Genomic DNA, 15677 nt, shown 5'->3' on the forward strand with positions numbered 1-15677 from the left:
ATACCGTATCGACGAGACCTTGTTCCACAATTAAGACTTGCGATACCCAAGTCTATCTGTCTCGGAATCGCTGAGGTGCCACGAGGTTCATTCGACAGAAGTAGCACAGCCGGAACCGCGTTTTCGTTTCTCGAGCTACATCGGTCCCACCAGCTGTGCATTTACGTTAACTTTGGATTCAAATTTGTCAATTGGGCCTGGAAATTTTCGCATGCTGTTGATCAACGAGGATAAAAGTCGCTCGAGGTTTTGGGACAACCGAGGAGGGAACGCCAAATCGGGCTGTCCGGAATAAATGAGTCGAGCTCAATATGCGGACGAGATGGACGGACCATCTGGGATTGCGGGTTCGGTGAGGCGGGCTCGCGAAAGGGCTGAAGCAGGTCTGCCCCCAGAGTTTCCGGATTCACCACCGCGCCGGGCGCCTCAACCACCGGGGAGAGAAGGAGGAATTGGTGGTTTAACGATATCGAGACCGCAGCCAGCGGCGCCGCAATGGCCGCTTGCCGGGCCCATTCCCTCTCCGACCAGTTCGGAAGGGTCAGACCGATACAGACCTCCCCCGGGCCGATCACCACAGCCACCCCAACGTCCACCCAGACCAAGCCACGTACCTTCCATTCTCGATTCTTCCCGGATACAGGAGCACACGCCCGTTTTTCAGTACGTGCCACAAAATCAGAGGGTCTCCGAACTCTCCATACCAGAAACACCGGCGGGTTCATCACGGCCGTCAACTTTGTCATCAGTCGGTTCGATACCAGATTTCCCATTACCCACGAGTGCGCCAACCGTGCCGAATGGGCTCATCATCCCGCCACCCCCGCCAGTTCCTGCGCCGCGGAGGAGTGTCAACTTGGGACCGCCGCCGTCCTCGAGACGCGGCGCATCATCATTTTATTCTACGGCGTCATACGTGTCGCCTATTCCCGAAGAAAGTCCCCGAGCGCGGTCACACACATCTTATGCCTCGAGCGCGGCGATACCGGAAAGTTTTGGTACCATATCACCTGGTCTTAGTCCCGATGGAGCCTACTTCGACGATACGATCGCGGAGGAGTCAGTCTACAGCGACGACGACACCGATGAGCGTGGCCTAGTACGGAGTGCAAGTATAGGAAGGAAAGGAAAGCCGTCGTTGGTCACAACTAGAAGCGCCGAAAGTAGGGACAGCAGGGATGCGATGCCGATTCAGTTACCGCTCCCGTCCCGGCCGAAACCGAAACCATTTCAGTCCCAAGACCCATTCGAAGAAGGCACTGGTTATATCGAAGCTTCCTCCAGTTCAGGTGCCCCCTCGGGAGCAGCATCAACCGCCGCCGCGACAGCTGGCTCGGGGGCTACACTTCCATCTATGCTGGCTGCGCCTGATGCTACTTATACTACAGATCCGTCGGGAGTCCGGGATATATCCGTGTCGCCGAGGCCCGCTAGATTCTCCGCAATAAGACGGCCGCCACGCCTAGACTTGAACGCAGTACGAGATGCCGAAGCTCGGGGCAGCTTAACGAGTCTGCCCGATCTCATCCGAAGAGCGACGCGGTTGGCGTCGATGATTGAAAAGGGTCGAAGGCCAGCAAGTCAATTTAACGCGCTGGATTTTCCGCCAGAAATATATCCTAGGGATTTCAAAGATGGGAGGGATATGGAGAGGGAATTCTCCTATTGTATGTCTACTTTACTGCTCATTTTGTGACTTCGGCTAACATTCTGCTAGATGACAATGAAAAGCACCAGTCTGGTCTTTCGGACATGCTGGCAGCCTTCCCGCCTCCAGCCCAAGCAACTCAGCAGCCCCAACAGAACCTACAGAACCTACAGCCACCAAGGCCTCAACAGCCAGCCCGACTGAGCGGAACATCGTGGCCATTGCCATTGGGCCGTGTCTCATTTCGCGGTCAGCCTCAAGAAGCAATCCCCAGAGAAAGAGATGCGGAGTCGCCTGCGACAGGACAGGAGAAGCAACAAGGCCGACGCTGCTGCGGCTTGCCGATGTGGGGGTTCATACTCCTTCTTTTCATTTTGGTCATCATAATAGCGGCTGCCATTATCGTGCCACTGGAATTCTTCGTCATCCGGAAGCAAAACACTCGGGGTGCTCAGCCAGCCATGGAGACGTGCATGAACCAACTAACGTGCGAAAACGGAGGCACAAACGTCGTCAACCAAGGAGTCTGCGCATGCATCTGCTCGAATGGCTTTACAGGGTCTACCTGTACTGTTCCCGGATCGGATGGGTGTGTTACCACGATGCTGAGCCCCGACGACCCTGCCCTTCAAAACGTCACCCTCGGACAAGCAATCCCACGCCTCATACAGGGGGCGAATGCGAATTTCTCTATTCCTCTGTCGGCAACGGCGATCCTTGCCAAGTTCAACTCGGCGAGTCTGTCTTGCAATGCCGAGAACGCATTGGTTACTTTCGGTGGTTCTTCAACTCGAACCAAAGGTGCTCTCGATCAGGTCACGGATTTGGGTGTGGATCCGGGATTGCAGCGAGTTGGTGCGGCGGCCGCGTCCGGGTTTCCCATTGTCATCTCGGTTTCTCCTGGTGTTGATGTGACAGTCACACTGAACAACCCTGCCCAACCCAGCATAACCACCATCACCAACCCAACCAGCTTACCAAGCGGCGCGTCGACGGTATTCGCAACCACCCTCACCGTCCCGGACTCAGCATCCCCGTCGAGTGCTCCTCCAGTAACTACAGCACCTCCGCAGACAACGCGGACGACGGGGACAGCCACCACTACGTCCGCGCCCCCAGCAACAACCTCGACAACACCACCCCCTCAATTCGTGGTTACCGAGCAAGTCCTCGATTTCGCTCGCGTGGCTGTACTGTTTGTGTTACAGAGTCAAAACCTGAACAATGCTGTAATGGCGCAGATGGCACTCCAAAAGTTCTTCTCGGATGCGACTCCTGCTACAGGCCAGGCGGCAACACCAGACAAGGCAGAGAACCTGAACATTGGCGGCAAGAACACCATCGACTTGGTCCACCTCACGGTCAAACTGGACTCTTGAAGGGCCACTGAGATAGCCTGCTGAACTGGCTCATCCTTTTGCACCACACTAAACGCTGGACGAGTCTCTTCCACATTCACCCACACCGCACGAGGCCATGGAACGCTTCATCGTGGCTTCATATGCCACATGTACATTAACGACTACCCACGGGCAAAGCACCGTCTTTCCCCTTCTGATTCCCTTTCGTCTTCATCCCAGCGATATCTTTTGACGGCAAACAAGCCGGCACAACCCAGAGTGGACTTGCTCCGCTCGGGTTGGTCGACAACACCCTCTTGCCTTCCCTTTCCCCCATGTACACAAGACGTACGTTTTATTTTATTTTTATCTTATCATCACGACATAGCATAACGTCATACCCCCCGCTAGCAAGTCGCGCGAGAGAGAGCATTTTTGCATTATGAATTTTTGGGAAATGCTGAAAAAAGCGAGCGGGCGAAGCTGGCTGTGTTTGTTTTTCCATCTTCCAGCATGGCGTAGGAGAGAAAATATCCCCAGAACCCCCCAAGAAGGAGGAGTAGTGAAGGGTCTTGTGAGCGAATTCGAGGGGGTATGGAGAAGGAGGAGCTTGTAGATATCATCAACGAATCTCAAGACAATGTTTAATAAGACTCACATCATAACGCTTCTTGCTCGCTACCCGGCACGGTAGTCCCCTTGACACAGTGACCGTCTCATATTTCGTGTTGTTTTCTTGTGACTTGTATACCTTGATCGCCATGATACTGAACATCGCCAATCCCCCATCCCCCGGCCGGCCATCGAACAAACCTGATGGACTGTCGCTCTTGGCTCGGTAAGCAGAATAGGAAAAGGCCCTAGCCCCCACGACAACTTATGTATCTCCCCGGGGTCACCGTACATCTTTTGGGCTAACCCCCACATCCACGACTTCCGGCGAGGGGTTGTTAATTCCCTTCGCACATGGGTCCTGCTATCTCTCTCCCGTGCGGTATTTTCTTCCTCCCTTCCTTACTTCTTCTTCAGGCATCATGTTCGTTTCCTTCCCTTCTTGGCAGTGCAGGGACCTGTCTTAGTGTCGGGGCCTAATCGAGGAGAGACGAGAGAGGGAGGTCGCATCGCACCGAGACTACGCGGGCTCACCGAGCTACTGGGATGGGGACCTAGGGGACGACGTGCGCAGTAGCACGAGGCTCAGTGGCTGGCCATGATTCTGGTCACCTTTTATCTGTTTCTCTGGTTTGGCTTTCTCGATCCTAGTCCTTGTCCCCAAGGACCCGATGTGACGTTACCCATGTTATACTCTTCATATTGTTCTCGCTGACCAGTTTTGTTTTTGTTGAGATCGCTTATATTGGTGATGAACAAGATAAGTTCGAGATCTTGTGAGTATAGTAGCCCTCACACTCTGGGCCCAGAGCCCTTTTATGCTTTGATTTATATAAAAATATATATCGATATGCTTCACTTGGACCGGCTGGTGGTTCTCCTTCAATCGCTTGCCCTTTCCGGAGGCCGCATCCGTATCAGGATCCTTGATCTCCTAGCCTCCCCAAGCCCGTCCCGCCCCTTGAATCCGACTTCCAATGCGCCCGCCGGGGGCGAGCGTGCATGATCTGATAATGGATACGCACGCACATACCGATAGATAGTCGCCGTTCCCCACTCGTTAGTCTACATAGCGTGCTTACATCACTACTCTGTTGGCATCGTGGGATCTTAGCGTCTTCTCTCCATCTCTCTCTTTCGGGTACCGCATCCTACTATCCAATCTGCACCGGCAACACACGAGTAACGACGAGGATGGCCCCTTAGCCGATGCTGTCTGTGGTCATTCCCGGGGGGGATCCCGTAACCGGTGAGCAAAGAAGAAGGGAGGGACTGGGCGTACGTCAAACAACTTTATGCTGCCCCTGCTACGCCGTAGGCATGGGCACAACCTGGGACGAAAAGAAAGGATGGGCGTGGGGGGCACACACCACGAACGTCGATCCGCGAAGCTCTCTAGCCTCTTCAACTCCCGCTCCGCTCGGACTATCCCGATTCTTGACAACAAACGTGCGTGACGTGTCCCAAGTAATAGTTGTAGTTACAGCCTGCGGGTTGCATCACCCGATCTTTTGGGTTTATTTCAGTAGCAGATCTTCTCTGCATGAGGTGAGATGGTTTGTGCGAAACTGCGTGCTGCGATTGAGTTGCTGTCGGCTTGCGAACAACTGGGTATATAAATATTCGGAAAAGGGGGTGACTAGCAGCCTGCTATGTGAAAGCATTATTCGTGCCTCTTCCAAACAGAAATCTTTCTTCTGCCTGCGCAGTGACGATCTTACAGGAGAACACAAAAAAAGAAGCACCAAAACCCCATGCCCCGTAAACTCCCATTCGAGAGCGCTTGACTTGCATGCGCTGGTAAATATCAGTCCAAAGTGCCTTCCAAAAAACCCTAGACACGCAACCGTAGCAAACAAAGCTTTCCCATGCACTCCATGTAATCGTGAGAAATCCAAGGCTTTGCCTCTCTTCTGTCTGGAAGAGGCTGCGAAGGGAGATACCAGAGCGAAAGGCGCAAATTCGATGAAGCCGTTTTGCGATGCAACAGCACGGGAACTCAGTGGGTATGATTGACAGCACCTGGTCGCCCATCTTTCTTTGTAACTGTCGATGTCCTGAAGTCGTCTCGTGTCGCGCTTCGACACCATGATGATCCAAGACTAGTTACTCGTACCCAGTCGATACCGTGCAGTCGATTAGGGATCAAGTCTAATAGGCAGCCTCAACTTGGCTGCATATAAGCTGTGTTCTTGTTCTGTGGATATCACAGAATGACGCATCGCGGGCGATGTGGGTCCTTATTCTGCGACTTTCTTTGTTTCCTCTTGTCCTTATAGTACTTATAAGAATAGGGGTCGAATCTGTCACTGTCCTCGGGACAAGTCTCGCTGGCATCGTCTCTCCGCAGCATCTGGCGGCAGAGATCAACAAACACCTCGTCCACATTGGCTACCCCTGGTCAGTATATGCATGTAGCTGTATCCCTAGAAATGGTGCCGCTGGACTTACTTTTAGTCCTTGCACTAGATTCATAGTACGGCACGCCCCATCGCTGTGAGATGGAGAAGCCTTTGGTGCGAGGCACCGACCGTTGGTCTTCAAGGTCGGCCTTGTTGCCACAAATGACGATGGGAACCTTGTCGTCGTCCTTGATGCGTATGATCTCGTCGCGTAGGCCAGCTAGCTCAGCAAGTGAAGATGCCGAGGTTATGCTAAAGACCAGCAGGAATCCTTGGCCAGTCTTCATATACAGATCTCTCATGGCAACTGAAGTCAGTCAGCAGGGCGTACTTCCTTCCAATTAAGGGGCGATCATGCATGGCAAGGAGGAATACGAACCAAATTGTTCCGTCCCCGCAGTGTCCAGGCTTTTGTCCCGAGTCAGTACGGTGGGGTAAATGAATCAATTTGGGAATGCATGTCTTACATCTCCAGTACAACTGGCCGGCTCTGTTGGGAGGAATTGTTAGTCCTGTTTCCATGATTCGAGTGCAAAAGCAGGCCTGGGCTGGCCTGGGCTGGCCCTCCGCTACTTACGTCGACGTTGACTTGTGTGCGATACGAGTCCTCGATGGTTGGATCGTAGCTCTCGATCCATTCGTTGTGCACGAATTGAGCTGTTGGTCGGGAAATAGAGAATCCATCAGCTTCTTGGCTCGTTGTGCCGCATGCACGGGCATGGCATGGCATGTCATTGCATCACATAATCATCCCATTTTCCGGTTCCTGCCATCGGTCCCGTCCCATCTCATCGCAAGTGAATGGATGGATGCCAGAAAAGCCTCCACACACGTGATGGTGGGGTAGTTTTCAGGACTTGCAACTCAAGGCAATTGGCTGCAAAGGGTCAGAAGAATGGCTTACCAGTAAGACAGCTCTTGCCCACACCACCTAAATTAGACGAATCCCGTGTTAGAATGTGACATAAAACGGGGGAAGGAGAAAAACAGACACAGGGCTGGCTGGGCCAGAGTAAAAAAAGCAAAGAAGGGGGGACAAAAAAAAACTTACCTGCTCCGAGTACGACAACGTGGAACTCGCGGCTAATAGCAGAAAATAGGGAAAATTGTCAGCTGTCGAGTAACCTCGCAAAAAGCCGCCTGTGCTTGGGGGAGACAAACGCCGGTTGGTAGCGACCTGGTCGAGGCGCCATGGTGACTCGATTCGGTTCGACTCGACTTGATCAACAACAAAATTGGTTACGGGCGCATGGGACGAATCTCCAATCCAGCCCAGTGGCCCGTCGCTCGACAGGCAACCCCCTTCCCGGAGTGACTGTCTGTCTTGCCTGCCCGTCTATGTCGGCCGCTTTGGTAGCAACCGACGATGCCGGAGAGACAGGGGCGGCGGCGTGTGACGCGAAGGGTGAGTATGTGTGCGCGCGCGTATGTTATGAATTGGCCAGGTTCTGAGAGGCAAGCATGCGTCGAGCGGTGCAGGCCTTCTTCAATCAAAATGCCAGCGTACAGAAAAAGGGAGATCCCGTTGTTGCCAAGATTGCGGTCTGGAAAACCCCGGACGCGTTCGGCTAGCCGAGAATTGTTGAGTTGCAGACACTGAAGGGTATATATAATAGTTCAGATCGAACAATGGGCCCGGACCCCGAAAAAAGAGGGCAAACAGAGTATGATTTTCGCGTGGCTAAGATTCCTGATCGACGGACGGCGCCGTTTTTAAGGCGCCTGGCACGGAGACAAGTAAACAAGGGTCTCTGGCGGCCCAAAGTCGAGTTACAGTGAGCTGGACGATATGCCGAAGGAACCAGAAATTGAGCTGGCCGAGTGATTGATTCAGATAGAGGGTTTTGGGTGATATGTAGGAAATTTCATAAATGAGGGATGTGAGATATGCGAGGTGAGATATAGGGATGGGGGACAAAATATAATCTACAAAAGGCTGAACCGCGAACTAAGTCCGTGTCAGTCAATCAAGCAGTCAGCCGTTCAGTCAGTCATATATAGAGTTGGGAGTGAATAGTCAATATGTCCAGGAATGAAATCTCAAGAAAAATCGAAGTGGATGGGAAAAGAGGAATAGGGCGCCGGGGGTGGTGCATTATATCGCAGAGGGAAAAAAAAGTGAGAGAGCGCGCAGTTGCAACACAACACAGGGCTGCTTGCTGTTGCTAGGTTCTGGGGCAAGTCGCTAACAGGTCGGCCATTGACTGATCTGTCTCCTGCCATCATACCGTTATGTAGGTACAGATGTAGGCAGGTATGTGTGCATTAATCTATGTACATGCTTAAGTTACCTAATGTACTCACTGGTCCTAGTCAATGACTGCCATGACTTTCCTTGACTCGAAAGTGACCGGGACGGCCACTGTTTTCTTCGTGGCCAATCAGTACCGACTCTCTCTCTACCTATTCCTCTCCCATTCCCGTATTATTGGTTTCGTGTTTTTTTTTTTTTTTTCCCTTGCCGGCTTTTGCTGCCTCCCCGAGGAATCAATCATACGTACAGGGCAGTGGTTCTCACCAGACCAAGGGGGTGTGCAGGGTGGCTCTTTAGGTTACTTAAGGGGAGGGTCCTGAAGGGGGGCGGGGGGGTTGTACAGTCCGCCAGGTACCTTTTTTTTTTTCTTACTGGGGCTGCACGTTTACTACTCCGTCGTAACCAAACCGGCCTACCGAAACATTCAGTCAACCCTAGCACCAGCACCAGCACCAGCAGCAAGCCCAACCCAACTCAACCCAACCAGCCAGAACTGGGGACGGGACCAAGACACCTACTTAGCATCATGAAGTAGGAACCTAGATAGAACTGCTTCCAAGTTGATAGCTGATCAGTCCATGCTCGCACCGTCCCTGCATACCATACTCCAGTACGTACATACATCCATGTAGGTACATGGTATACCTGCTTGTATCTCAATGCACAAAGATGTGCCGGCTGCACTGCACTGCACCTCAGGCACCTAGCTGTGATTTGGCCTCGCCTATAACCTCTTTTCTTTTACAGTACTCTTTTTTATTCCTTACGGCGATGGAAGAGTGGAGTTTGTTCTTTTCCATATTTTGAGTACGTACGGGGCAGTCCTATCATATTACATATTCAGTCTATCGGTGGTGAATTTCCTTTTCTCACCCCGTACAGGAGGAGGCCATGCCGTCATGGCTAATGTTCCGATTTGCCTTGTACCACCACGACTTGAACTGCAATGGACCAACCAGAGCCGACTGTCTATGAATACATAATTACGTGTATTGCAATTACTTCCTTCAATCGCAATTGCACTACGCCCGAACCTGCTGCACAAGCAAGCAAGCAAGCCACTCTACTGAGCTGCTACTACCCCTACTCAGTATTCACACACACAGGGCCAGTGGAATATCCATCTAGCAAACAAGCGCCGCCGCCACTGTCGTCCGCTATAGAGACTAGCCACTCTTTTTGCTTTACTGCCTTACATTGATACGTCGTGTGCAAATGTCATGGTCCTCGAATCCAATTGGCGGCGGTAGTCCCGGTGGCAACCTCCCTCTCGTCTCGATTGGTCTCCGTCTCGGTTTGGCCTTGTCCTCCCGCGACTTGGCCCCCTCCAAGCTGGACTTACACGCAACACGAGCAACACGAACACACACGACGCTGGGGATGCACACGAAAGAGGCAAACAGGAACGGGGGCGACGGAGCGAATGTCCAAAGAAACTGTGCAGACTCTCGAAAATGGACGAGTCAGAATTGCAGGTCCCGCGGCCTTCTTTGCACCAGACCGGTTGCCCATGCAGCGCCGGCGGTTCGTGCCATTCCTGACTCGTCCGTGCCCTGCAGCCTTCCAGCCCGCTCAGCCAGCGACGGACCCAATCATGGCTTTTTGGAACTTGCGGGCTCCATAGGGTCAAGTGCAATCCTTACCTTCGCATGCGCACATGGCTCTCCAGTAGGTACTACGACTAAAACCGACAAGACGCATGTGGGAGCTCCCAGAGCGATTCCTCCAACGGGAAAGCGTGCCCCCAGAAATCCGCATGGGGAGGAGACTCGGCCCTGCCGCTGTACCCAGTCAGGTAGGCGAGGATACAAGAAGAGAAGGGGGAAAAGAGGGCTGATGAAGATGTGAATCGCCAAACGGCCTTGCGCACTGCAGCGTAACCATGCACATGCATTGAGCTGCACAGCTCGCAAGACCAAGCCGAAGGAGCATAGGCTCTATCACGTTTTCCCACTGCATGCCTCGTTTGTGCTTCACACACACATGCCAGCAGGATGGATGGCACAGTACCCCAAACGAGTGGGCAGTAGTAGGTGGCTCACAAAAATAAAGGAAAACTATACGGATGTTGTGTAGGCGGCTGCGGATATGTATACCTAAAGTATACCCATGTATATATGTATGCATCACACATGGATTGATGCAAACGAGGGAATACGTTGGGAGGTAGGTAGCTTTTGGAGGGGCAGAACAAGAACAAGGTAGATATCCCGAGGAGTCTCGGCCCCGCCAGTCTGGATTGGCCCTCCCTCTCTATGTTCGGCATCGTCGTCTTCTGCTTACCTACCTTGCCTCTTTACCGTCACCCCTAAATGCTAATAAAAGGCCAGCGCCCCCGATGGCGTGCAGCGACAAACACAAGACAAGGAACGTGATAGCATCATTCTACCCCTGGAGAGCCTCGTATACGTCGCGCTTGTCACCTGACGAATACCAGCTGCAGGCGTCACTTGCAGGCGCGACTGCTTGCTTGTTCAATAGTTCATCCCTTTATAAGGCCAGGAATAGGAATAGCGAACGACGAACTGGCTGGCTGGCCCGGCACGCAAAGGCAAAGACAAGACGAGAGACATACATACAGGCTGTTTGTAGGTGCCAAGTGCTCCACCACGGCGGCCGCAGTGGGAGCGCACACAAAAAAACCTGACGAGTAACAAGCGACAGGTCTGTCTGTCTGTCTTTTCGCCTTGTGCCTCGGGACCCATCCAGCGTCCAGCCAGGATATCAGAGAGCCGGGACGGCGTACCAGCTCCCCGGAGGTTTTAGCTTGCGTGAAGCTGCATGTACCTGGCGCAGCTATCCACTTGGGAGGCTGCCATGTTTTTTTCGAGGTACATACCCGACTTTTTAGCAGCATCCAAGACTGCCCAGACTTGCTTGCATTTTGGGCAGCCGTCATCATCACCGCTTTCTTGCCCTGATGTCATTGCCCGCTGTTTCACCTCACGCAACTCTGGCAGCTACCTATTACGACCTGCCCGTCAGAAAGTCGGGATGGCGTCATATCGGAAACAGCTACAAACCGCCCCCAGGCACCACCACACCTTTTCGAGCCTGTCAGCGACCGCCCATCTTGATGCCGTAGGTAGGACCTTTGCTCTCGACGAATCGGCCGGTCTTGTTAATCTGTCGCATGTTGTTTTCTTGGTTGGTGTCATGGACTCTCTCGATGCTTTAATGATTGCCTAATATAGACACATGTAGCAGTCGGCTTGCTGGCTTGAAATAAAAAAAAATCCTGCACAAACAAACCACACAACCACACAACCCCCACACATTGTGTCGTGGCCCTGAATTGAGATCTCGAATCTGCCCGGGCCTACTCTGCCACAACCCCTGGAGCCACGTGGGAGTAATAAGCATGTATCTATATGTTCACCCTAGGCCAAACACACACTGGAGGAACTGAGACACGCCCCCCTCCATTGATTTCTTCCATGTGAAAACAGCACAACCATTGTGGTTTTCATTTCTATATTTGTGACATGTTCGGTCGGTCCCTGGCCGCGATCCTCGCCTTCAAAGAGACGGACAGACCCTCCCAATAATACATCAACTGCTGTTTGCTGCGCCGCTATTTTTAGAGATTGCCCAACGAAGCGATGTCCCTATCTTTCGATGGATTAGGCAACGCTGCCCTTACCTCAACTAATGCAGCAGTTTCCCAACTGAGGTGATGTTCAGACCTTTTGAATCGTCCTGCATACCCGGATCCGTTGCCCGTTTCGCTGGATTTCCATTCCTTTCCCGCGCAGACCCAATGCGGCGGTCTTTCTCGGGCCAGCTAACGTGGAGCCGTGCGACCCGACGTGTACCGTTTGCTTGGTGATATACTCCGTACATGCTCTGTATTTTCAGTACATGTGTCTCTCAAACACTGGTCTGCTGCTTCCAGGGGACCTAGGGGGAGAGAGAAAGAGGGCCTCGTAATGACGTTTTACGCTTTCGCAATCTCTACTTCATACTTTCAGTAATTTGAGCCTTTGGGACACATAATCATTGCCCGTAAGGAAGAAGCTCCAATGCGGTGTCTCGCTATCTGTTTTATCCTTTTACGCCTGCATCCATCGTGCCGGCGCCTCGTCCCCTCCCCCCCTTCGCCAAGACCATCTGATCTCGTGTTGGCATACCGAGCAACTGGTTCCTTAGCTCATATGCCCCTCCCCCCTACTTATTCATATTGTAGCTATCACATGATATCTCACTTCTGGTGCAAGCTGTGTCGCCTCAGGAACTGCAGCAAGCAGGGCTGCTGCTGGCTCCCTCTCCCGTCAGATGCATTGCCTTTCTTCGCTCAGTCGTTCGCTTTCTCTTATTGTCGACCCGCATTGTGGAGAGCAGAAGATATACAGTTATATATAGAATATAGTGAAACATCGCCAACGGCTGCAGCGGTATCTGCTACTTAAGCCGTTGGCTGCGCATACCTATAAAGAAAGAATTATATATACCTGAGTGATATATTCACATTTCGCTGGGACGTATGGGTCTCGAATACCTCCCCTGGTGCATAATCACACCTTATTGTATGTAAGTACATGTAGAGCTGATAATCAGAGGCAACCTATCAACACGTCCCCTTTGGATGTATAGGAGGTCCTGACGCAGACCATGATACATCCGCATTGTTTGACTCGGAGCACGCGCGACTGCCACTTCTCCATATATGCAACCAATCGGCTACTCTTCATGGGGCGTTGCTGACACGCCTGGCAAGGCAACGAGCCATCGCCTGTTCTGTGCCAACCAAGGCGGTGGTGGCATGTGGAATGGAGGTGGGCGCAATGCGTCGTCTATCGCTCCCATCGATGACACCAGCCCACCACACACGCACTCGCGAGATACCCACGCAGGCGTGTGCATGCAGATATGTATGTACGCTTGGCCCAAGGGTCTCTCCGGACGACTTCGCGATCGCCGCCAGTCCACCTCAAACATGTGACCCCCCCATCCTACAGTAGGTAGCCTTGGAGGGGGTTTTCTGGTATCAGCCGCGCGAAGCAGTAAAGTAACGACTGGCGTGCATGCGTCTTCTTGTCCTGCCACTGCCTCGCTCAAGAGGGGGCCCCGACTCAACCGACGACGATATCCACGGCCCCATCCTTTCGGTTTCTGCCGAGCCTGAGGGGTGTTGAGGAGAGCCCAATCAAGCTGGTCGGCAGTAAGTAAGTGGAAAAGCAGGGTCGTTCGCAAAGCCACTCTTATTAAACGCCGCGATGCTTTACCCAGCCCCAGGGAACGAACATGTGTAGGGATGATGATGCAAGCATCGACTGTCGATCGAAACGTACCCAAACATCGAACCCAAGCAGTCCCACTATTGGGGGGATTACCGACCTGTATCACGGAATGATGGATGATGGCTGTTACCACCATCCACGGAAATCAGTCACCAAGGCTCATCAGTCCCAGACACATGATGTGTGACTCAAACCCAGGGAATGCACTGACATAAGACACACGGAGCTGCCTATACATACATATATACAGCTGTTCCATTCCCTTGATACCCAACAACGTCGTGGTGGATCCATACGATAGAAATGACTGGGCCCCCCTTTGCGGATCTTCTTGAAATGAGGTTATGCCAATTTTCGGTATGTCCGATGGAAAACGCCAGATTCGTCCCTCAATCCCATTTGGAAATAAACAAGGCAACTCCGAGAACAAGTAGAGCGTGCCATAGTTGGAGGGCTTATAGTTTGGTTGGTCATTGCGGGCTGGCGAAGAGCGGTCAGCGGAGCAGAAGGGCGCATTGGCGCCACACTGTGAACAAACTGCATCAGGTCGCTGTGGCAATGTAAGTGTGTCAGATAAACCACTGACGCTGGGAGCCAAGCCGAGGTACGTTCATGGTTTAGCAATTCGAACATGTAACGGGAAGTAGTATACTCGCACAAGGGAGAGAGAAAGAGAGAGAATGTGTGTATGTCTGGGAAGAGCACTCATCATTCGTTTGACGATGCATGCGAGCCAGTAGTCTATAGACCTTATCTGTATGACACCCGTAACCCTACAACTTCGAGGCAGAAGCTCCCAAAGCCGCCGTCTTGGCCTTGTAAATCTTGACCAACTGCCGCACCCCGAGATCCAGCAGGACATCCTCAGAGCCTCCTGGGATCCGGGCGCCGGGGACCTCGCGGTAGATCATCTCGGCGAGCGCGCCCTGGCCGCTGCGGGTGTACCCGTTGCCGCCGAACAGCAGCACGGCGGTGTCGGCGCACTCCTTGAGGACGATGCCGGCCTGGGCCTTGAGCATGGCGGTGAGGCCGCCCAGCTCGCGGTCCGCGTCCTCCTTGGGCATGCGCGTCATCTGGTAGGCGAACTGCTCGACCCAGGCCCACTGGCTCTCGAGCAGGGCGCCCGCCTTGGCGAGGCGGTGCCGCACGACGGGCTGGTCCATGAGCGGCTTGCCGAAGGCCTCGCGCTTCAGCACGTACTCGAAGGCGGCCGCGAGGGCGACGCGCGACGTCCGCGTCACGCCAACGGCGATGGACAGGCGCTCGTGGTTGAAGTTGGTCATGACGTACCGCATGCCCATGCCCTCCTGGCCGATGAGGTTGGCGACGGGCACCTTGACGTCGTCCAGCTCGATGTACGTCGTCCCCGCCGATATCTGCCCGGACACTTTCAGACGCCGCATCGAGACGCCCGGGTAGTCCTTCAACGGCACGACCACCATGGAGAGGCCGGTGGCTCCAGAACCCTCGGGTCCTGTGCGGACGGCCATGCTGGCGTAGTCGGTCCAGATGCCGTTGGTAATCCTATAAGTGCATGTTATTGGTCTTTGACAGCTCTCACAAGGTAGCATCAAACTAGATGTGATTGGTAATGCCATAAACATACCACTTCTTGGTGCCGTTGATGATATAATGCTTTCCATCTTTGCTCTTGACGGCTGTCGTCGTAATGTTGGCGACATCGCTGCCGGCGTCGGGCTCGGTGATGGCGATGCAGCTCCGCTTCTGGCCGCGCAGCAGCTCGGGGAGGAAGCGCTCCTGGAGGTCCTTGCTGCCGAACTTGACGATGGGCGGCACGCCGAAGGCCATGCCCGTCGTCAGGCTGCCGCTGGGGCCCGCGAGGCCGCTGCGGGCCATCTCGTCGGCGTAGATGACGGCGTGCAGGTAGTCAAAGTCCTCGACGCGCAGGCCGCCCAGCAGCTCGTGGATGCCGAGCCGCTTCAGCCACGCGACGGGCAGGGGCGCCGGCAGCGCGGGGACCAGCATGCCGGCCGCGGCGAACTCGTCGAAGACGTGCGCGGGCACCGTCTCGGCCCGCTCCCACTCTTGCGCGTGCGCCAGCAGGTGCTTCTCGATGAAGGCGCGGATGGCGACCTGCCACTTGCGGTGGGTTTCCTGGTAGATGGGCGTGGGCAGTCCCATCAGCCACGGAGGCTCGCTGAAGGGAATGGCGGCACTCAT

At 53.7% G+C, this 15677-nt stretch overlaps 3 protein-coding genes across 3 annotated transcripts; 1 reads left to right on the forward strand and 2 right to left on the reverse strand.

Moving 5' to 3' along the window:
* Positions 1 to 295: 295 nt before the first annotated feature.
* PG985_010722 (uncharacterized protein) lies at positions 296 to 3027 on the forward strand (the record flags this gene model as incomplete). Its single annotated transcript, XM_066830490.1, has 2 exons — positions 296 to 1667; positions 1718 to 3027. 2 exons carry the CDS (start codon positions 296 to 298, stop codon positions 3025 to 3027), a joined length of 2682 nt encoding a protein of 893 aa, XP_066681172.1.
* Positions 3028 to 5806: 2779 nt separating this feature from the next.
* PG985_010723 (uncharacterized protein) lies at positions 5807 to 7195 on the reverse strand (the record flags this gene model as incomplete). Its single annotated transcript, XM_066830491.1, has 7 exons — positions 5807 to 5991; positions 6052 to 6309; positions 6382 to 6410; positions 6470 to 6659; positions 6907 to 7000; positions 7054 to 7078; positions 7128 to 7195. 7 exons carry the CDS (start codon positions 7193 to 7195, stop codon positions 5807 to 5809), a joined length of 849 nt encoding a protein of 282 aa, XP_066681173.1.
* Positions 7196 to 14269: 7074 nt separating this feature from the next.
* PG985_010724 (short-chain specific acyl-CoA dehydrogenase mitochondrial precursor) lies at positions 14270 to 15677 on the reverse strand (the record flags this gene model as incomplete). Its single annotated transcript, XM_066830492.1, has 2 exons — positions 14270 to 15020; positions 15103 to 15677. The coding sequence occupies 2 exons, from the start codon at positions 15675 to 15677 to the stop codon at positions 14270 to 14272; spliced, it is 1326 nt and encodes a 441-aa protein (XP_066681174.1).

Source organism: Apiospora marii, assembly GCF_038362585.1.
Source record: "Apiospora marii strain CBS 49790 chromosome Unknown utg000007l_segment0_segment0, whole genome shotgun sequence".
Lineage (NCBI taxonomy): Eukaryota > Fungi > Ascomycota > Sordariomycetes > Amphisphaeriales > Apiosporaceae > Apiospora > Apiospora marii.